This window comes from Martes martes (genome assembly GCF_963455335.1).
Source record: "Martes martes genome assembly, chromosome: 1".
NCBI classification, from domain to species: domain Eukaryota; kingdom Metazoa; phylum Chordata; class Mammalia; order Carnivora; family Mustelidae; genus Martes; species Martes martes.
This window is the reverse complement of record NC_137888.1, coordinates 109724963-109748996: the sequence shown is the minus strand read 5'-3', so window position 1 is coordinate 109748996 and position 24034 is coordinate 109724963. Positions and strand designations below refer to the sequence as shown.

The 24034-nt window shown below is 40.6% G+C and overlaps 1 protein-coding gene across 1 annotated transcript in view; it reads right to left on the bottom strand.

The window, feature by feature from the left end:
• TPRG1 (tumor protein p63 regulated 1) overlaps positions 1–24034 on the bottom strand; it is a 157165-nt gene that overhangs the window by 114253 nt on the left and 18878 nt on the right. Inside the window, exon 2 of the mRNA XM_080825066.1 lies at positions 6769–6999. Coding sequence (XP_080681192.1) covers positions 6769–6990 — 222 coding nt within the window. The 5' untranslated portion in view covers positions 6991–6999. The remainder of the gene's footprint in view (positions 1–6768; positions 7000–24034) is intronic.

Here is a 24034-nt window from a genome sequence, read left to right as displayed (position 1 = left end):
TGAATATAAAATTGTAGAATTTCTCAAAACCTTACTTGTCTTCCCTATGGAAAGCAATTGGCAAAATCTATCAAAATGATCTATCCTTTGATCTACACATTCCACTTCTGTGAAGTCATACTATGGCTGTTCTTGCATATGTGAAAAATGACAGATGTATAGACAACGTTCTCCACAGACTTATTTGTGAATAGCAAAATTTTGGAAACAAGGCAAATAACTATCTGTAGGGGAGTTGTTAGATATAATAGGGGACACATCCATACAATGGAACATGATGAATATGCAAAAACAATTAGAAAATCTGTGCTAATATGGAAAGATTTCAAAATGTATTACTAAGTGAATGAAAAAATATTCAGACGAAAGGGCAAATATGCCACATTTTTTAATAAAAGAGAGGAGAACAGATAAGGATAAATATTTGCACGTGCTTATCTATGCTGAGACAACTCTAGAAGGATACCTAGAAAATGTTAATTGTGGTCCCCATAAGGGGGGAGGCACTTGATGGGACAGTGGCTAGAGGTGACATTCTACTGTACACCTTTTCAAAACCTAAACATTGGACATCACTGTGGTTTTTACGAAATGGTTGGGAAGTCTCTAGGGTTCTGTCAGTGAGTGTCCTCACTGAGTGTGGTGTCCTCACCTGTAGCAGAATCAGTCGTGCCTTTATGGAACAGTTAATCACTGTATCTTAATATTTTACTCTCTTCTGTTTGCCATTGTCGGTTAACTGGAATAAATTAACTGCTGCCATTCAGTGTAGGAAACGAGATAGTGTGTGAACACTCTGTCTTGTGTCCAGGACAAGGTTTAGATCTCAAACTTTCTGCTCACCATGAGACCCATATTATGTCCTTATTATTCCAGATATCAGTTTACTCATTTGCTGGGTGGGAAAGATAATATTAACTGTAACAGAGCTGTTGGGAAATGCCAAAAACATATGAGAACATTGAATAATAAAACACTGTATTTTCATTCTTATTGTTAATATTTAATGCAGGGAAAATAGTTGTACCAGGATTTGGAGGTCGAATGGTCACGGCAATGGAACAATTAGCTCAAAGACGCCATGCTGCCTAAGACTAATAGGAAAGTACAATGGAGTAATAAGTACCCATCATTCAATATGCATATATTTCTAATATTAAATTTGAAGAAAAATTATGAGGGGGATCCTTATTTATAAGTTATTACACAGCTGAGTAGGCAATATTTGTTCTAATAGTTCAGCACTGAGTATCTTCGGTCAAAACAAACCTACTAAGGGAATTTCAAAGACGTGTGTGTGTGTGTGTGTGTGTGTGTGTGTGTTTCTCCACCTTTCCTGAAGCTAGACTAGCCAGGGGCCAGTTGTCACACAAATAATACTCCCATCTGCTGGTAATAGTTTACCATGTACTAGATCCTTAGCTAGAACATAAGAGGAGAGGGCAGCATAGAAAGGAGTGCTCCCAGGGACTCACACACAATAAGATCTCTCTTGCGGATACCATCATGCCCAGATAGAAATCACTCCGTGGTAAACACATACGGGAAGAAAAACAGCTCTAAATTGGATGCAATTTGTAAAGTCCAGGGCAAATTTGTCTCTCCTTGAAAATAAAGGAAATGCTTCTTATTTTATTATTGGTAAGTGCCTGCCCTCAGAAAGAAACACCACTTTTATTACAATCTTCAAGGGATTTTACTGTAAGGAGGGGAATCAAGAAAACTTTTGCCCAGTGAGATGTGTAATTTCTAGACCAGGAAGAAGCTCACACAGACAATAACAATACAACTAATATATTTAGTTGTTCCCAATGCAAGAGCAAGTCACAGGGAACCCTATAGTAAGAGAAGAGGGGAAGGGAGAGAGTATGAAAGCCAAATTAGTGTCATGAAAGCAATGACATCTTGCTACACAATGGGAAGTCCCAAACCTGCTTATTAAAGTCTCGTTCCTCACAATAGAACACAAGCTATAAAAAGGCCATGGGGAACCATTAATTAAATATTAAAAGATCAAATAGTTTTAGTCCCATTAGTTTGTATGTAATTTACATTCTCAAGTATAAATTTAGAGATAATTCCCCATCCCTAATCGCTTTCAACTTTCTGATAAGGTATCTGCAAATATAGAGTCCTACAGGGGGTTTAAAAATATCTTTCCCCATGCGTATCAAGTATTGTTCCTTTCATAAGAAGTTGCTTTTGAATATCAGTCTCCACAACTAAAGGGATTATCATAATATACCTCGAGTTATTAGCCTTGAGTGGTACTTTTGTTCAGAAAAGGCACTAGGCCTTTTTTAGATATGTCTAAGCAATAAAATAGCAAATGAACAAAAACAGGAGGGAAAAATTATCCAAGCAGAGTGATGGCAAGTGCTTCAGACATTCATTCCTAAGAACTCTCGTTCATTGTCCAAGGTCAGAGGCTCTGAAGGGGTGGTAAAAAGTGTCAGGAGTCCTGGCTCTTAGTCTTGGCATGGCCCCTAACTGCTGGTTGACTTTGGACAAGTCACATCTTCTTTGTGTGTTTCAGGGGTTGGAGTGGATATTTCTCTAAGGCCTCTTCTGGCTCTGAGCAAGAATGTCTCTATGTTGGAAGGGCACAGTTCAGGAAATAAATAATAGTCTGGAAGTCTGTGGATAGGAAGCAATATACCAGATACTCCATGAAATAACATGAGAGGTTTAAAGAACCAGATTGACTTCTTTTATGATCTGGTATGATCTAATGCATTAGAGGTATGATCTAATGCATGAGGCTATGATGCGTAAAAAATGACTCTTGGGGACATCTACATGGCTGGTTCAGTTGGTTATGTGTCTGACTCTTGATTTTGGCTCAGGTCATAATCTCAGGATCATGAGATAGAGCCTCTTGTTTGCCTTGGATTACTTTACACTTCCAGAGCAGTCACATCTTTGCATATGCAGTTTAACACTCATATAATTGACTTTATAATTGACTTCTTTCTTATCATAACATTGGGTATCTGCTCTTGGTACCTAAGAAACTCAGTGCCATTCTGCCACAGCAAGCCAAAGACTAACTTTCCTTTCTGGGTTAAAAGATATAAGTAGGAAGAGACATCTGGGTGGCTCAGTGGTTAAGCATCTGCCTTTGACTCAGGTCATGATCCCAGGGTCCTGGGATCGAGCCCAGCATTAGGCTCCCTGCTCTGCAAAGAGCCTTCTTCTCCCTCTCCCTCTTTCTCCCAGCTTGTGCTGTCACTCTTTCTCTCTGTCAAACAAATAAATAAAATAAAATCTTTTATATATATGTGTGTATGTAGGAAACAACTTAACATGTCCATCAAAAGTTAAATAAATTAAAGCATATCTCTATAGTGGAATGTTATTGAATGATGAAAAATAATTTTATGGAAGTTTAGCTATTGACATAGGAAATATTTTTTGCAACCAATTGTACATGTGAGGAGGAAAGTAAGAGAGAATATACACCAAAATGTATAAGCACACACTCAATATACTTTGGTTAAAGTTGGGCAGGAAGATTATGGTGACTTTTACTTTGCTTATTGACATTTTTCTTTCTTTTTTTTTTCAATAAACCACCTTCTGTGAAATGGTCTTAAAACGTTTAATAAAACAAAATACTTGATCAAGGAATTCCTCAACTCATTTACTTACTGTTCTTCTGAATTTACAACCTATATGCTTTAAATTCTTGTACTGTAATAAACTTATTTCTTTCTAATTGCTTCATGGGATCACAGAACTATGAATTGGGAATTGGAAAACTTGGGTTCTAACTCCAGCTTTAGCACTTGTTACTACCCTTTTGGGGAAGTTGGTGCTCACTAATGGTTATGACACTGGACAAGCAACATCCCTCTCTGAGCCTTAATGTTGACTAGCTCATTGGTGTTCCAGGTGTGGTCTGTGGACAGATTGCATCTTATGTCCAGAAGATATGTATAAGGCTTTCCTCTAGGCCTATTGAGTCAGACGAGCATTAGCACAAGATTTCCAGGTCATTTGTCTGCATGATGAAGATGGAGAACCAGAGGACCAGATCATGTGTCGATCTTGTTTCAGCTCTAAGAAGTGATACTTTATGATGAATCTTTCATAGATCTGAATCATTCAGAGCCAGGGTCTTATTGAATTATTCCCTGAGAAGTGAATTAGTTCCTTTACTCAAACCTCTTTACTACTATAGATGCTATACATCTACATTTGTGTCTCCCTCTAGAAGTCATGGTGAGGTCACAGGCATCTTAATGTCATTCCCTATGATCAAATACAGAAATGGGAATGTCAAATCAACAGGAAAGGAAGAAAGCGTTCATTATAGCAATGAGATGCTGCTTATGAAACGTTAATAGATGTGCCATGCATTGTACTAAGAATATTTAGAAAATCAGCCTATTTAAACCTCTGTATAAAACTGGTATTTTATCTACTCATTGCAAATGAGGAAATTTATAAATAGATAAAGATATAGATAAAAAATATAAAAATACATATAAAGCATATTCATTACACTCACATGCTCACAGAATATTATGTATATAAATACACACATACACACACATACACACACACACACACTGTCTCTTGGTCTGAAGGAGAGCAAATGCTGAGTGCCTTGAGCATGTAGCCCTCTCAGCCCCTAAAGAGTCCTCAAGTCTACTTTAAATTCATTAACAGTATTAGAAGCTTTCCCTCCCAACCTCTTGAGAATTTAGGGCTTGTTTCTGCATACCCACGGGAGAAGGTATTCTTCACATGGACTGGAGTCAGTCACTGGCTCCCTTAGGAAAGGGCCATAAGTGCAATTGTACCCGATGGTGGGAAGAGCACTGGACTTACAGACAGGAGATACAGATTCTAGCTATAGGCATTCCACTAATATCGTGCGACTTGGCCAGGTCACTTCACTCCCCTGAAGCTGTAATGTGTCCACAATGAAACAAGAATGATAAGCCCTCCCCGGCCTACCTTACAGTGTCACTCCAGGGGACTTCACTGAAGAAGTTACATAGAGCCACACAAATAGAAGCATCACTCAAACAAAGAAAACTCTGTGGTGGCTTTAAACTGTCGATTTAGCTAAGCTAGAACTGCATTTTCTAGAATTTCCTTTCCTGTCTGTTTCCCAGTTAGAGTTGGCCACGAGAGACATTAGTGTCAGGCCTGCAAGGCAGAAGTGACACCTTGGTCATTTCCCTGCAGATCAGTGCAGGCCAGCAGCCACTGTGGCAGCTCGTGTTCTCAGCTGCTTCACTTGACAGCATGGGGCAACTTCAGGCCCATCAGCAGAGGAAAAGACGACAGCTTTGCAGAGCCCCCCCCAAGCCAGCCCTCATAACTGCACCCGCTTCTGAGCACGATGCCTCTCTCATTCCGTACCACTCATCGTTGTTATCTCATCAAGCTGTGACTGATACATCATCATTACCAAAGATGAGACGACTTTAAGGGGGTGTTTTGATTTCCTTCCCAGATGTATCTTACAACTTAATTTTGCTTATTCAATAAAGTTCACAGGCTTTGGAAAACAAACCATATGCTCCGCATATGTTAACACACACACACACACACACCACACACACCACACACACTGAGTCAACTTAGTTAAACTTTTATCTTAACCAAAGATGTTCTAAAAACTACCAAATCAGGATTCATTAAAGCTTTATATATTGTCACATCTTAGCTACAATTTATTCATAAGACTGAGTTGAAAAAAAATTTTTTTTTCAAAATGTGTCCCATGTATTGCTTCAAAAAGGAGATGGTCTCCATTGCCACACTGTGCAACCCCGTTTATCCACCGACTGATTGTGGCCTGTGAGCCAGCAATTACTGTGTTAACAAGAACCCTGAAGGATTGGGGATGAACACTGATAAGTAGAAAGGAGAGTTTGAGAGAGAGAAAGTACTCAAACCCAGGAAGCACTCTCCACTTGATCTAAATGCTAGAGGTTCAAAATTCCTTTTCTTTTCTTTTCTTTTCTTTTTTTTTTTTTAAGAGAGTGAGCAGGGAGGGGCAGAGGGAAAAGGAGAGAGCATCTCCAGTAGACTCGATGCCCAGGGCAGAGTCTGACATGGGGCCCAATCCCAAACCCCCCAGATCACGACCTGAGCCAGAATCAAGAGTCAGATGCACAACAGAATGAACCACCCAGGCGCCCCATTCTTTTTTATATCTAGACGTACAAATTCCATATCCATTACTCATTCTTCCATTTGCTCTCTCAGCTCCAATGCTCAGGAGAAAGAGCTCAGGTCCAGACAGCAGGCAAGGGTTTGAGATTTCGAAGTGCTACTCCCACACTATAATCCCAGCATCCCAGTGTAGACCCTGAGGTTCAACCTATTCTCAGCAAGGCTTTCTACTCCATCACCCCGTCTTTTTCAAACATGCAACAAATACCCACTCTGCGCGCACAAATTTATATTTCAGCTGCTTGGATTTTCTCTACATAGGTCATTAATCTGTGGAGATCAAGTTTAACATGAACACAGGACTGAGGAGCCAAAGATCCATGGACACCAGATAACCAGCTTCTCCTCAACACTGCATGGTTATCAAAAATAGACCCTTAACTTCTCTGAAGTTCAGCTCCTTCACCTGTAAAATGTGACAAGGATAGCTACTTCATGGTCATTATGACTATTAGGTAACAAATGTGAAAATACTTGGTAAAACTTGCAGCATGTATAATGATATTAGAATATTTTAAAGACTAGTCTTGTGTAGTATTTTAGAACGTCAAACTGTAACCTCAAAAATTTTACCCGTGTAGCGAAGTACTTCCGTGAGACAAAAGGTCGGTGATAAGGATTGGGGTAGAGTGTTGATTCGGTCACACTTGGCTGCCTTGAAATCTGCCTTGGCTCCGGGTCCTTGCCTGGGTCCCTCTCCTCCATGGACAGCTGGTCAGTCTCAGAGGGTTGGTCATCTCCCTCTTGCTTCAGAGACACAGGGTGGAATCCCTCAAAACTCCTAATTGTTGACATTTCTTCCACCTAAAACAAGGGAAAAAACAATCTTCTCAGTAGAAAAAAAAGAGGGGGAAAGAAGTCACCTCTGTCCTTTGCTCCAGCAAAAAGTTGGCAGTGTGCAAATGATGTTCCTGAAACTGACAAAAGCACCCACACATTAACTAAACAAAGGCACTAATGAATCAGTTCAATAACACAGACACCACCACCCTGTTAGGCCATTTGGTGGGGGGGGTGTAGGAGGAGTGGGAAGCAGAGACCCTCTAGAGAGACAAAAGGCGGCTGTAAGTAGATCCTTCCCCCGCACTCCCCCGCCTTGAATCCCAGAGGACAGGAAGTGGAGTATGGAGATGGGAATATGAAATAATTACCAAGCATTCGATCTTCAAGATTTCACAGAATTTTTGCTTAAAAACCCATCAGCCTGACAACTTACTTAACACTTAAAAGGAATGATAATGCACCTTTTCCTATGCTGCTTGGGTAGTAATAGGGCACAAAAGCACTTAGAACTGAGCATATTTTAACTCACAAAACAACAATTCCAAAATTTTATCCTAAGGAAATAATGTAGACAAATGCCCAAAGACATCAATATAGAAGGTAGTTTATCACATTTGTCTAATAGCAGAAATATATATACAACTTTATGTCTAATAGCAAAACATTGTGTGTAACAGTCACATTAGACACTCATGCAATACTGTTTCTAATACCAAAAGAATATAGTAAAATGAAGAACCAGTCAGTAGGGAATTGGTTAAATACATTATATCATAAAGTGAAATATAATGTAGTAATTAAAAATGTAAGTGTTTATTTTTATCATGGAAATCTATCCAAAATATATTGTTAATAGAAAAGATTATGAATAATTATGAATTATTAGATTCAAATGGGTTAAAAATAATTCAAAAAGAAGAAGAGAAAGAAGAAAGGAAGCTGGAAGTTGAATATGTATATACATGTATTATGTGGCAGGGTTAGAAAATATCTAAAAAAAAATAAAATAGAATATTCATGGTTATTTCTGGATGATAGGTGATTTTTATTTTTTGTTTTTATAAGTCTCTGGATGCTTGCAGTGATTATATATGACTTAAGTAAAAACACAATAACTTTAATCTATTTTATAAATACACAGCACAATTGAACAAAATAAATAGAAAGCACACACTACTCTAGTAAAAAGCGCCCCCACATCAGGTCACCATTTCCAAGCTGAGGCCAGATAGTCTGGCCTGCAGTAAGTACACTGTCCAGGTTACACAGAAGGTGGGTTTTGTGCCCTGCTTCACTGTGACTGGGAACACCATCTTATTCTCAAAGCTGCTTCAGTGTTCCTAATCAGATAAATCCCATCTCCTCAATTCCTGTGAAACACTAGACCATGAGAAACAGCCCCGACCCCAGCAAGTGTACATTCTTAACATTGGAATTAGAGTATTCAAGAGAGGTAAAAATAGTATGAGCATATAACCTATTGCCTAAAGCTGGACACTTTGGAGCATGAAAAGCGCACTACTAACAATTATGTCAGAATGAGAGGAGTAAACAGGGATTCTCTCAGACAGAGGTGGACGTACCCAGTCACCCTGCGATGTTTGAATGCAGGAGAAAACACAGCTGGTTAGGGGACTCTGCAGGTCACATGACGGGTCCCCCGTTGGATCCTCCTAGCAACCCTACAAGATGGTTTTACCTGTATCTCTCTGGGAATCACAGCATTTAGGGACCCACCCAGGGCACACTCAGATAGCTGTGGGGGCATCCGGATGCCCATCCTGGGCTCCCAACCGGGCCCCCATCCTGAGGCACGCTGTGTTACAGCAGGATGGCTTTGCTGAGTCTTCAGTAATTTTTTTAAGTTAAATGCACAAAAGGCACCGATTGGCCTGTAGGAAATACAAGGCACACCCATAGAAGCTGGAGAAATCGCGTGTGTGTGCACTTGCACTTGTGTGTGTGTGTGTGTGTGTGTGTGTGTGAGAGAGAGAGAGAGAGAGAGAGAGAGAGAGAGAGTGAGAGAGAGACAGAGACAGAGACAGAGACAGAACAATCAGTGAAGTACTTCAGCTTCCCTGGCAGGTCTGCTGCCTCAACCACCCAGCGGGCTGTTAGAAGGAAGAGTGTTTCTGGAGTTCCCTGTAACCTGTTAAGGAAGGTTTGTGCCTTTGGGGGAAGGAAAGCCTGCTTCTGTATTTGCCACACTCTGCGAATGCATGCCTCACAACAGACATCTGCAGAAGGCTCCTGTGCCTGGAAAACAGGGGGAGGACTTAATTTGCACCACTTCCTCTCCCTCAGGCTGTCTTCTCTGGAAACACTCTGGGAAGAGAATCAGAGCACTCTGAGACCAAGCTGTTTGAGATCCAGGAAAGAAGGAAACTCAGCTCCAGTTCAATTCTTAACAGCCATGACTCGTGGAAAATGGAGTCTGGCCGCCTTAATCCAGGATGATTCCAGCTCTGCTCTGGTCACAGGAACATCTTTGCGAGGACAGCAAATATAACTTCCTCTACAACCTCCCCAATATGAGAGGAGCGCCCACATCGAAGGGGCCAGCTCCACTCCTCATCACCCTCCCCCCAGACAATATATCTCCCCAACTCAACAGATAAGCTCTTCTACCTCTGCCTGAATAGTGGACATTGAAATATTAAAAGCGTATTAATACTGAAAACAAATCCAGACAAATTCAAATGTTTTTGCTGCTTCACATGGATAAAGCATGCCTTGCAACAGACCCATTCGGGGCCATTTATAATTTAAAAAGATCATTATTCTCTAACACTCCATGGAATCTTAAGTATTAGCATTTAGTACTCAAGTCGCACAATTTCTAAGGGAGGTAAGGTCAAGGCTTAGAAAAGAAGTCCATGCTTTTTGACCTGATTTCATTCCAGGAAATTCAAAAGAAGCAAAAGGGAGTCACATTAATTGCTTATTGTGGGAGGTAATGAAAAACTAGGAATCAAGTAAACACCGAACAGCCAAGGAGTTGCAAAGTCTGTCCAACTGATAGCGTGCAGACATGTAAAATAACGTGCATAACCGCTGCCAGCGCAAGGAAGTGAAGGACGTGTCTTCCTAGGTGAAAAAAAAAAAAAAAAAAAAGCAAAAGCAAAAAAAGATTTTCTCTAGATAGGATGATTTTAATAATTTTTACATTGATAAAGACCATAAGGAAAATACTTAGATTTATTGAGGTAGTTCGATTGAAAGTGATTTTTTTGTTTTTAAAAAAAAATTAGATTGCGTTAGTGCTGCTTTTGTAATAAAACATACAACGTTTAGTAAATATGTTGATTTGCGAACTCTGGAGACTTTCTGATATAATATGAAACTGGCCCCCGACACAGAGGGCAAGGAGAGATCAAACAAAGAGCAGTAGGTGGCCGGTTTAACAGGCAAGAGAACTTAATGTGAGTTGTCTTCGGTGCTTCAAAACAGGCACCTCTCTTCATATGCCCGCTAGAACCATAAAAGTTTATTTAGTTTTTAAAGATAGATTTATTTATTTGCTTGCTTATTTATTTATTTGTCTAAGAGAGAGCACAAGCAGGGAGAGCAGCAGGCAGAGGGAAAGGGTTAGAAGCAGGCTCCCCACTGAGCAGAGAACCCGATGTGGGGCTCTATTCCAGGACCCTGAGATCATGACCTGAGCTGAAGGCAGACACTTAACCAACTGAGCCACCCAGGCATCCTGCTTTTTTTTTTTTTTTTTAAGATTTTCATAATCTTAAAAGTTTATACACAGGACATACTTGGATTCCATCATGTATGAGGTCTATATGGTCTCAGCAACACCTCCACTCTCTTTCCTCTCTCTCTCTCTCAGCTGTGTCCTGTCTCTCCGCAGCTGTGGCTCCCACTGTGGGAATAGTGGGTGGAATGTACATTTCAAGGGCAGGGGATGGGGAAGAATTTTCCAACTGCCCTGGGGCTAGCTAGCTCGAAGGTCAACTAGTGGTCATATCTTCTGCATGACCTTCAATGTAATGCTAAGTAAATATCTAAAGTAGCGCAATTCTTCCTTCAAGTAGATGATAAGTCTTCTATATTTTTCAGCTGGCAGCATATTCAGAGCTAAATTTAATACAGTATTGCAGTAAATAACTTATTTCTGGGTCTTCATCTAAGTATACCTGCCTCACTGTATACATGCTTTCATCTATCTCTCTACGATCTTTTCTGATAGTATTTCAGAAGGACATGGGGCATAAATTGTAGCTGGAAAATCAATGTCTTGTGCAACTCCTTCATTTTGCAAACTTTGGAACGCTCAGGTGAGGGCCTCACCCAAGGAGCTAAATAGAATCAAAACAGGACTTCGGATTCTTGTTCACTGCTTCAAGTTGGAGCACTTAGAAGAGAAGCGGAGAAGCAGTTACCAAACTTATATGTTGATCAATTGGAAACGCTTTTGTGGAATGTCTCAGTCAGTCAGCTCTGCTTTGCTCTGGGCTGGGAGATAAAACTCCCAGGAAACAACTTCTCCTGCATCCCCAGCAGGTACCCAACACCCAACCCCAGGAGCTAAATCTTTCTCCTCTACCTCGCATCAGGTTGACTTATCTGTTAAGTATGACAGGCACAGTGCCTATGGTCCCCAAACCTTTTAGGGGCTCAGGAAACATGTCAATTTATTTTAATATCAGAAAAGACAGTTTTTATGGTCAAAAGAAATGTTTTGACTTAACGACACTATTTAATGACATAGAAATGTAAGTTTTAATATTGACAATGTTATGGTGGAGAGGCCCATAAAGACAAGAGTTTTAGTCTCATGGAAATGATAATGTGACCCCGAATCAAAGCTCCATCCTACTACTGACACTGGCTCCTTAATATTCCATTCCGGGGCTGTATCTTAAACCATCAGATCTAGAAACATTCCCCACCCCTTCCAGTGCCTCCAAACTCCTTATTCTGGAAGATCCTCCTCCATTATATACTGAAAGATTTCTGTCTTTCTGTCCTGTGGACAAACTGTGCTATCTTAAGATAATTATTTTTTGCTTTGTTAAAATCAAAGAGACAACCTGAAGAGTTGCCCCAATAAATATTTGTTTTCTAGAAAAGTGTATAAAGAACTACGCTGAAAAGTTCTGGTCAGCTTGAAAGAAGTAGCTGGCCACACTGAGTGGCCACAACTCCAACCAGAGGCAAAGAAAGGGGGAGTTTGGGGACTTTTTCCTTCTCACAAGAGTTTAATAAGGAATAGGACAGACATGACAAAAAGTATCACAGAGATACCAGTAAAATAAATAGCAGCAAAACTCAGGCTGTTCCATGGTGGACCTCTTTTCAAGGCCCATCCATGCCACTCTCCAGCACTATCTTTCCCCTTTTTCCATCTGCTTTTAGGAAGTCTTGGCTCCTCACCTTCTCTGCCTCCCTGGCAAGTCTGCACAGCTGTTTCTCCCTTTCTTTCTTTACTTTCCCTGGTTTCTCCCATGTCACTCTGTAAGTCTCCATGGGATTGTTTTTAACCCTATGTAACCCTATTGCAGGTGCCTTGTGATTTCCGTAAAGCTTTTGAAATTTTAATAGCTATTTAAGTATCCCCCTTACCACCTTTCTGGATCTTTGGGCAGACAATGCCTAGTTAGGAAACACTCATCTGTGCTAGCCTCCACATTTTGTCAATGAGGAAACTGAGGCCCAGGTGGGTTCTGTGTCTCCTCTGAACTTGACCAGTCAAGTCAATCAAGAAAAAGTGATAAAGAATGAAGTTATGGCCACCACCAGATTAAAAATACTATTTCCAGAGGATTATCTGTGGGCCAGCCAGGAGCTTAGGGAAGTCCATGGTTTGCTGACAAGAACTGCTACCTCTTGCCAATGAGGTAGCGTGGGGCTGGGGAGGGAGCGTGGGCGTAAGTTCCTGTGGCTTACCTTGCTTTTGAAGAAGTCAGATGCTTTTCTGATGGTGACACAGGTACCCACTAGAAGGGGTTAACAAGCTCGAGGCACATCCCCAAAATAAAAATCCACTTTTAATTCTGACATTTTGTAAAGGTAATTTATGTGAATTTATATGCGCAGCCTTTCCTGAGTCTCTGTGAGAACAGCCAAGGGATGTGAGGTGGAGAAACAATACTCTAACACCGCAGAACTCCAACGAGCCCTTCTCTGTGCCAGCTGAGATAAGAGAATTGGCAAACAAGCCTTCACAATTTCACATTTTGTACATTAGTGATAACATGCCAGCAGGGCTGCTCTGTATCCTGGGGGGAAAGTTGAATGGATGCAGGGTCTCTTCGATCCCAGCTGGGTCCCCCCCCCCCCCGGTGGGCAGGGCCTTGTGCTCATTCAGGGCCAAGGGGGTGGGAGAAACACAGGTCCAGCATGAAGAAGACATCCCCATTCACTCACTGGGTAACCCTAGGGAAGTCCCTCTTTTTTCTGTACCGCAGATTCCTTGTCTACAAAAATGAGAGGCCAGACTTCATGGTTTGCATAAATGAGTAACTCATTTCAATAAAAATGTTTCCACTTCTCTGGTTTTGGACCTTTTCTGAAACTTTCATGTGGAGAGAACACTATGTGAAAGTTTGAAAACTGTTCGAGTGATTATACCCAAGTTTCCTTCCAGCTCAATAGTGCTACAAGATTTGGACTTTTCTCCAGTACCCACAATATTCTAGATCTAAGTTTGGAGAGGTTGCTCATGTATGGTTTTCCCCATATCATCTTCACTATGTGACTCCCACAAACATGGTACTTCCCCTATGATGCACAGTCTGTAGGGTCAGAGGAAGAGAATTGCCATGTCGTGAATTTGGGTGCCCATTGTGAAGGCTCTGGGGTGTTCGGCCTCTGACTTCCCTCTAGTGCAAATGGCTATCTACATTGACCAGAGCTACTAGGGACATTCCCTGGGCACCTCACTCAAGCCAGGGCTGGAGACACACTAGGGCCCCAATAAGTCTTCTTCCATATAAGAAGGAAAACATGCAGAGATTTGCTGAGCCCCTCACACCAGAGACTAATTTTTAAAGGGGGTTCTTCGAAAATGTATATGGAAAAGAATTGATAAAGACAAAGATATTGACTAGAAAATTTTGCGAGGTTACAAATCCCTTGTGACTCCCTGAGATTAATTTTCTTATACAGTCCACAAACACTTCCACCAGTCTCCAAGGTGGGGTTATGGTAGGGCTTGGGTCCCTGACTTGTAGCACTTATCTTGCTGTTGTGTCATCCCCACGACATCCCTGTCTTCACTCCTGGGCCATGAGCAACTCCGAGCACTCATCTTTATAGTCCACACTTGGCATGGGCATGACAGAGAGCAGGTACCAAGTACAAGTTCTCAAATGGACGCCCTGCTTGTTTCTGTCAGGTCTAGGTTTGAAAGGCAAGGCTTCCGTCAGACCTATTGTTGCTGGCACATGACCTCATACTTCATATATGAGTACTCAGTAAATGTTGGTGGGCTGAGTAATGAAGTCCTGTGTACAACATGAACGGAAACATCTTCTGGACAGGAACAGACACAGACACACATGGAAGCACATTCCACAGTCTTTCCTCAGAGAAGCTCACAATCTAGCAGATAATCATAGACTTTGGTGAGCAAGTCACAGTAGGAGAATGCATACAAATACTGTGGAAAGAGAAGGCAGGATTAACAGGGGTGAGTGGAGGAAGGGCTGAGAGTGTGGAAAGTTAAAGTTGTAGAGAAAGGCACCTTAGAGCCAACAGCATGTTGGAGATGGGCAAGGCCATTCCTTGCACAGCTGTGAGGTGTGAAGAGCATTGTGTTCAAAAGATGGCAGGTAATATGGTGTGTGTGACTGAAATGCCAGCTGCCCACCTCCAGCCCACACCCCTTGAGGAGTTGGTAACACTTGCTTAAAATTGCCACTCTCTGGCAGGATGAGAGTCTGAAGTCCTCCTCACACCTCCTCTCTGCTGTCACCACACCTCCATCCCTACTGGAACAGCTCCCTCACAGGCAACCCAAATGGCATCAGGGCTGGCACTGTAGTGGTTCCACTCACCCCAGATGCTTTGTGAGATTAACAACATCACCAAGGACTGAGAGAAGTCCTGGAGGGGTGAGTCACATTGCATACGGTCCAACTTTGCACCATTCATCTGTGTCTTCTTTCTTTCCAGGGTAACAATTTCTTCCTTGTGTGTTTATTATTTGAAGGACATATCTGTTTCATCCACATATCCAAGTCACTCAGGTTCTCCCCTTCAGCACCCCAAATAAATGGAGTTCCCCCACAAAGATAAATTCTGGAGGTAGCTATTAATATAAACCTGTACAAGGATTTGTGCGTTGGGGAGGAGGTGGCTGGGGATGTGCTTAAAAAAGCAGAAGGAAGCCAACCTATAAGCCAACCATTAAGCCAGGAATCACGTGTAATGACTTATCTCACACAGTAGCAGAGGTGTCCTAAATTTGCAATTGGCCTGAATGTGAAGACCTTAGGACGGGAAGGGGACAGAAAGTGGTAGAATTCTCTTCCTGGGAAGAAGAATAATTAAGGCTAAATCACCAACCTTCCAATCCCTTCCAAAAGACCAGAATCTTTATTCTTTGACCAGAATAAAGATGCTGGGTCCGGATGATGTGCTTCAAGGGGGGGACTATAAGATCTCAAATATGGTTTCCATATATATTTCCATATATATATATATATCAAATATATATATATATATATATATATATATATATATATATGAATGAAAAAGGAAGGAGGAGAGAACTCAAAAGAATCAACAAAGGGCAACAATTCAGCCTACTGCAGCCTCTATTCTTCCCTCTCCAAAGTAAAAAGGTTCCTTGATTTTGAAGCCACTGATTCAGAAACTAGATGGTGACGAGGCTTAGAAATGAGAACAAGTCTCTTTCCCAGTTATTGGGATATCCCAGGGGAGTGCGTGGATTATGTCACCAGGATTACTACCTACCCAGCATTAGTCTCAGTGCCAGGGAGCAGTGCTAGCACACATTCCACAACCAGATGTTCCTGGCTGGGAGCTTTGTTGAAGGAAGTCACCCCCAAGCCTGGGTTTCCCGCTGGGCCAACTGTGACTTCTCACATAAAGATTTTGTGAAATTTGGGGAAAGACATTCATCCAAATACTGACAACAGTATTCTCTCCAACGCCCCCCCCCAAAGAAAAACTGCATCCTTTATTATTTTAATGACATTTTTATTAGAAATGTTTTTTACTGAAGTATGACATGCATTCAAAATATCATAAATGAAAGATCAATGAAGGATCATAAAATAAACACACCCAGGTAACTACCACATAGGTCCAGAAATACCATAGTAATGGCAGATTGACAGGATTTATTTTTCTCAAAGTAAATATTCAGTCGGTTTCAAATGATGGAATCCAAGAGCTCTGCCAGACATTTTAGATATCTGACAACACCCTCATTTTACAAATAAGAAACCAGATGCTCAGAGGAGTGACTTAGTTCAGGTCACAAAGCAAATTAGAGGAAGAGCAGGGTTTCAGGCTCCTCTTTCCTGTGCTTATTGCCCCCAACTCCTAGGAAGGCTTAGCTGGCCTACAAAGAAGAGAAACCTACTGCTTTTGATGACTCCTTTCTCCAAGAGTCTGAGGTTCACGCTCTCTTGGCTCTATAAAGCTCATCTCTGAGGAGCTGTCCTGGAGATACTTCTCCAAAGCCCACACAAATGATTGTTTCTTCTCTGATGGGCTCCTGGTGTCTATATGACACATGGTAAAATATTTGTTAAATGAAATAATAAAGGGACACTTCACGATGTCAACTGATGCTTCTCAAATTCTCCCTCTTCTATTTCCATGATCAGAGTGGTCATCTTGACCCATGGCCTGTGAGATAACCTTCCCCTTTATTCTGAAGAAGGTGAGGGACCACCAACTGCGGTCCCCAACATGAGGAGCAGTGAAAAGAACTGGAGAATTTTAGTTGAGATGAAAGAAAATATGGAGGACACTGAAGCACTCTCTTCAGATATCTAACAGATTGCCAGGAGGAAAAGAGCACATTTCTTCCATTTGACCTTGAAAGCATAAGGAAAGTGAAGAGTCTCTTGTTTTTCATGACCAAGCTTCAAAAAAAAAAAAAAAAAAAGTCCACCCATGCTGTCTCTATTTAATTTTATCTCATTCACCCCTGAACCCATAGAAGTCTGTTTTTCAGTCCCTTTGAAATATTCTCAGTGATGCTTTTGTGACAACCCAATAGATACTTTCCATTCCTTATCCTTCTTGATCTTCTTTAGCATAGTTGATTATTGACATCATCCTTCTAGAAATTCTTGTGTCTTTCTGACCCTTGGAACTGCACATTCCCAGTGGTCTTTCTACTTGCTTGTTCACTGCATGTATTTCTTTCAGGGAGACCCCACCACAAACACACAGCACACACCCAGGTCTCACATGCTGGTGCTTGTCAGAGTACACTCTGGACGTTCTCTCTAAGCAAGCTCCGTCATTCTTACTGCTTAGCCATAATCTGTAAGTCTATGACTGTCAAATCTGTATCTTCAGTCAGATCTCTCTCCCAAGCTCAATCCATCTAACAACTGCTTAATACATACGTCACCTTTGTTGACCCACAGGTACTGCAAACTCATTTTTAAAGTTTTTTTTTTTAATTTATTTTTATTTAGTTACTTGACAGAGATCACATAATCTGTAAGTCTATGACTGTCAAATCTGTATCTTCAGTCAGATCTCTCTCCCAAGCTCAATCCATCTAACAACTGCTTAATACATACGTCACCTTTGTTGACCCACAGGTACTGCAAACTCATTTTTAAAGTTTTTTTTTAAATTTATTTTTATTTAGTTACTTGACAGAGATCACATAATCTGTAAGTCTATGACTGTCAAATCTGTATCTTCAGTCAGATCTCTCTCCCAAGCTCAATCCATCTAACAACTGCTTAATACATACGTCACCTTTGTTGACCCACAGGTACTGCAAACTCATTTTTAAAGTTTTTTTTTTAATTTATTTTTATTTAGTTACTTGACAGAGATCACATAATCTGTAAGTCTATGACTGTCAAATCTGTATCTGTATCTTCAGTCAGATCTCTCTCCCAAGCTCAATCCATCTAAACAACTGCTTAATACATACGTCACTTTTGTTGACCCACAGGTACTGCAAACTCATTTTTAAAGTTTTTTTTTAAATTTATTTTTATTTAGTTACTTGACAGAGATCACAAGTGGGCAGAGAGGCAAGCAGAGACAGAGAAAGGGAGAAGAAGGCTCCCCACAGAGCAGAGAGCCCAATGCGGGGCTCGATCCCAGGACTCTGGGATTATGACCTGAGCCAAAGGCAGAGGCTTTAACCCACTGAGCCACCCAGGTGCCCCAAACTCATTTTATTCAAAGAGGAACTCATCATCTTCATATCTCCCCCATAAACTTGTTCCTCCTTTTCAGTCCAATCTCAGTGAATGAGATCATAGCTATACAGTTGGCCCGGCCAGAAGTCCGCCTGATTCTCTCTTCTTCCCCAATACGTAGCCATCAGGCCCCTAGTCCTATAGCTCTTAATTCCTCAATAACTACTGAATTCTCTATTATGCTCCACTGCTATTGCCATGGCCTGGTGGTCACCTCTTGTGGATCATTTTAAAGGTCCACTAACTGCTCTCTCTCTAATACTTCCCTCTCAAATTCATGCAGCATATAGCAGGAAGACTACCCTTTCTAAAATACAAATCAGATTGTGTCACTGGTCAATTAACTTTCAATGAATCCTCATTGTACTCCAAATAAAGTAGGAGCTCCTGAGTATGCAGGCATGATCTGAACTCCTACTCACCTATCGAGGCTCATGTCTCACCAAGTGTCTTCCCTCCATTTTCTTTTCTATCTTCTTCTCCCATCTTCCCTGCTATATCCCAGCACTCACAACCTGTGCTTCGGCCACACTCCTCTACCTTTAGACTCATAAATTCACCATGTTCCTTCTCAGTTCCTTTACCTGATAACTCCCGTTGCCCTTCTTATCTCAACTTAGAAAGCAGCTAGAGGCTTCCCTGACCAATCTTGCCTCATAACTTACATGCTTCTCCATTGTTTCTCCTTGTAGACTGTGTTTATCATTATGACAATACTTGACGCACTATATCACAGCCATCTCTTAACTCTCCTTAACATTCACATTATCCTCATTAGTACATAAAATAGTTGATGGGGACAGGGTTTTATTACTGTGATATGCTTAGCACCAAGTAGAGCACATAGACAACACTCATTATGTGTTAGCTTAACAAATGGATCAGTCATAGATATCTTTATTCCATGGAGCACCCATGACAGAAAAGCAAAGGAGGTTCAGCTTAGAGAGTCTCTCTTCTCAGATGTGATGGAATCCGACCTGAAAAGAGAAGATCTGAAACCCTTTATTCTGAACCAGGCTCCAAACTGCCAGTTCCCATAAGTTTCACAGGAACAGCAATTTGGAAATGCAATTTTTCCTGTTCTCCCCTGTGACCGTGATCTTTTATCAACCATTTCTTTAGTCATGGCCTGTAATTGGTCTCCCTGAGTAGTTTGTGAGCTCTGGGAGGGAATGAACCATGGCCTCATTTGTCCTCTTGGATGCCCACAGGATACTTAACCCTATGTTCAGGACAGTGAGCTCAGTCACAACAGATGTCACAGAAGACATCTGCACCACCAGAGACAGAGCAAGGAAAAAGTAACTTCTGCCTCAAACTACCCTGATGGGTAGATGACAAATATGACCACCTTTCCTGAAAGCATGTCTAGGAATGGAAGGAGTAGAGGAGGCCTTTTCCTGAAAACAAAGGGCAATATTTGGAAACAGACACTTGAAAGGGGTAGAACAAGACCAGATAGGGAAGTCTGGTCTTAAAAACCTGGTCTTAGAAACAGATACTGTTAACTTCTCTTCTTGTTGGTCACCATAATTGAAAGACAATCCATGTTTTTTTTGTTTGTTTTTTATTTAAGATTTTATTTATTTGACAGACAGAGATTACAAGTAGACAGAGAGGCAGGCAGAGAGAGGAAGGGAAGCAGGCTTCCTGCTGAGCAGAGAGCCCGATGCAGGGCTCCATCCCAGGACCCTGGGATCATGACCTGAGCCAAAGGCAGAGACCTTAACCCACTGAGCCACGCAGGCGCCCAACAATCCATGTTTTAATAGTGAAATATACATTGAAGTCCAATGATGAATACTAAACAAGACATCAAATGGCACAATATTTTTTAGCTAGAAGAAAGTGTTAGAGTAATATCATCCTAAGGCAATTTTGACCCAATTCCACTCCTCCTATGGGAGAATGTTAACACCTGGGATTCAGCTTTTTCTACAAGATGCCAAGAGGATCCAAGTAGGTCTGGAGAACACTGCCCAGAGAGGGAAAAGGTAAGAGAACTAAAGCAAAACATTAGTCTCCCATGCAAATAATGAAAGCCAGCATAGAGATATAGAGAAATGAGGACAGTTCTGTTTCAAGAAGGACCTTCATGTTCATTATAAGATGCCTTCGGCTCAGGTCATGATCTCAGGGTTCTGGGATCGAGCCCCGCATCAGGCTCTCTGCTCAGCGGAGAGCCTGCTTCTCTTTCTCTCTCTCTCTCAGCCTGCCTCCCTACCTACCTGTGATCTCTCTCTGTCAAAAAAATAAATAAATAAATAAAATCTTTAAAAAAGAAGAAGTAAAAGATATATATATATATATATATATATTAGCTTGCTGTAGTTAGATAAGAGTCAGAGATGAGGAATAATAACATCTGTCACAAAAGGCTTTTTTGTTTTCTGTATTTCAGTAAGAAAACAAAATATGTTAGTACCTATGAGAATATAATTATGTACGTACATAACTAAATAATATGCACATAAATAAGTCCAGAATATTAGAAAGTGAGGATAAGTGTACTTTTATGTGTGGCCTCTGCTACATCTACTGTGGAAGCAATAAGCAGCATGACACAGAATAGTTAGTAAATGCACTGAGAAAATTAAAATGCTGCTGGTGATATTCACAGTTCCTTGGTTCTAGGAAGGTGTATATCAAGGCTGGCTTCCTGGGGAAGAATGCTGTTTGGTTATGCTCAGCCTCCTGCAAATGTATGACTTCACTCACAAAGCGATCAAGGGGGTGTAGGAACATGGACCAGGGAAAGATCAATCCAGGCATTTGTAAGTGTTGTCAGCAATGCCATCTTCATATGTTAAGTGCACGTATATGTTGTAATACTACCTCTCAATTTCTTTATTTGTGAAAATCTGCCTGTGGATGCCTGTCCCGCTTACTCTACAAGATTGTTCGTGAAGATCAAATGAAAAGATTCGGGAAGTCCTTTGCAAATGGTAGAGAGCACCTTGATCTTGCATCTTTGGAAGAGCTGTTAGTATATTATCCTAGAAGAAAGAGGAGTTAATAAAATAATATCTGAGCAGTAGCTTTCCCATTCCCTGAAAGATGCCAAGGGGAAAGTGGTCATGTCCAAAGCCTTTAGGGAAAGCGACTCCTATCTTGCTGAAGGCAAAGTTACTGGCAAAATGCGGGGGCGGATAGTGAGGAGACACTGCGTTTGGATGAGGGATGTGCCAGATCTTCCCAGGAGGCAACCATTCCAACTAGGCCAGGAGACCAGATAGAAAATGAAGCCCAATTTGATGCCGATGCTTGCCAGAGTCACCCATATATACACTTCCTGCCTCTAGAGTATCCCTTCGGAATATCAACTTGGTAAAAGAACATCTGGGGCTTATATAATATGTCCTATTTGTGAATGGAGAAATTCAAGTCAATGGATAAGTGTGGCCAGTCTTTGAGAACTTCTCTTTTGAGGTAAGTATTACCTAGTGTAGGTTGGAGTACAGTGTTACTGTTTGGCAGTATCTCTGCATCTAAGAACTTCAATCATGACCCTGCATGGTGTTTAAAGAGATCACTGAACTGTTTGACATTTTCCAAAATAAATATATATTTAAATATAATATCCATGAGGGATATCCTATCTTCCCTTCTTTTTATTTTAATGTAAATTTTACTTAGTTAACATACAATGCAATATTGGTTGCCGGAGTAGTTGTCTTCCCTTCTTATTGAGCTAGGGCCAATCTCTAATACCCAGTACCATCCCTGGTTAATATTATTCATCACTTCTTCTCTTGCATCCCACCCAAAATAAGGAAAGGCAGGCTCCAAATGCCATTAATGTTGGACTGTGAAATTCTGTTACGAACCAGTAATTTTCCCACCAAAGCCTAGGCAGTGGATAAAATTATTCGAAAATGCTAGAGAGTAGTTGAAATCAACCCTTTCTCTGGAAGTGATTGGATGTAGACTCTTCAATGTAGGAGGCAGTTTACTTATGCTAGTTCAGTATCATAACCAGTATAGATGTCTCTAAGACTGTTACTTTGTTTCACTAATAATGGTATGTATCTAGAGATTTAGATTGCATGGTAAAGAAAGTGGGATTAAGCAGTACATTTTTAGATGCTGTGCTGACATATCTAAACAAAGAAAGATATCATTTAAAAATAACTGATATCTCTAGCTCTATTTTAAATTCATCATGTTCTAGTGGCAATGCCAACTCCTTTTTAAAATAGCACTACTGTTTAATTTATAATTTATTTATAATATCTAATATAGTTTAGATAGAATATTATATAACTAATATAATAAACATAGTACAAATATAATAGAAAGACATCTAGGTATTTTTTTAAAAGACTACAGAATAGGACAGAGCATGATCTTAGTTTTTATACAAATAAAATATGGCTATGTGTAAAAAAAAAGTTTACAAAGATAACCACAAAAATGTTAACATTGTTTTTCTCTAATACTGGGATTCTAGATATTTTTCCTTAATTATATTTTCTAATTTTCTACAATAAAAATATTTTAAAGAGGATAAAGAGAAAAAGAAGTATTAGTTCTAGCCAAAACATTTGAAAACTTAATGGTTTTTTAAGCACACACATTTTTTTAACTTTATTTTATTTTTTCAGTGCACCAAGATTCATTAAGCACACACATTTTCATCACAGATCTCCTATTCTCCAACACTCAGTGGCAGAGATAAAATAAATTCTGTTTTTTTACAGAAAATGCATCAAAATTTGGCCCTCAGAAATTCCCCCAAAATTAAAGTCAGAAGAAGGCTAAAAATCATACACAGATAAAGACTATTTTCTGTACACATATAGTTGGGCTATTGGGCAATGACTTTTGTCTGCCCACTGATATGCAAAGGCTGTATTCAGGACATAAAATCAAAAGAAAGTGAGAGATGGACAAAGATACTGTCTCTTAGGCAAGTTTTATCACAAAGAGTTATGAAATCACTATGTGGACCACAAGTTACCAACCGGTTATGTAAATTCTGTAAGGGAAAAAGGTGGGGGAAACATTTGTCTTAGAGAGATAAGTCCAATACATTTCCAATGAGCAGATCCTCTGAGAACAAAGTCCTTATTTACAAGTGGACTGGACAGAGTAATTTGGCAGAAGTTGCAGGTTTCCAGCAAAAGGTCACAGCATGGGATGTGGAGTTGGAGAAGAGGCAGCAGGCCCCTCCTTTTAAAGAGTGTCCTGGGGAAGTGGCAGGGAGGGGCCTGTTGAGGGGAGCCCTTCCACACCAACCTGACCTTAATATAGGTCAGATTCAAAAACATCAGTTTGAAACAAACTAGCATAAAATACTTTCTTCATACCCGCTGCATTGTGCCAAACAGACTTAGAAGTCATACTATAACCCATCTTTCTTGAGAAGAGGTCAAGAGAAAATGCCTGGCCAAGGGAATCCACATCCCAAAACACAGCCCTGAATTTCCTTCACACCTGCTAACTCTTCAATGATTCTTTGTGCGTCTCTCTGAAATACATCCTTTCTCTTAGCAGAGATGACTTCACTTAACGTGGTATTGAACAGGTTCTTATTTTCTTTTCCTTTTATGCTTTTTATTCTCCCCCAACTTTTGTAAAACTTTCATTTTTGTTTGTTTTCAGTTGTCAAGCTGCAATCCTGTTTGGGAGCTGGGCCAATCAGTAGGAGTGGCTAAGTTACACAACTT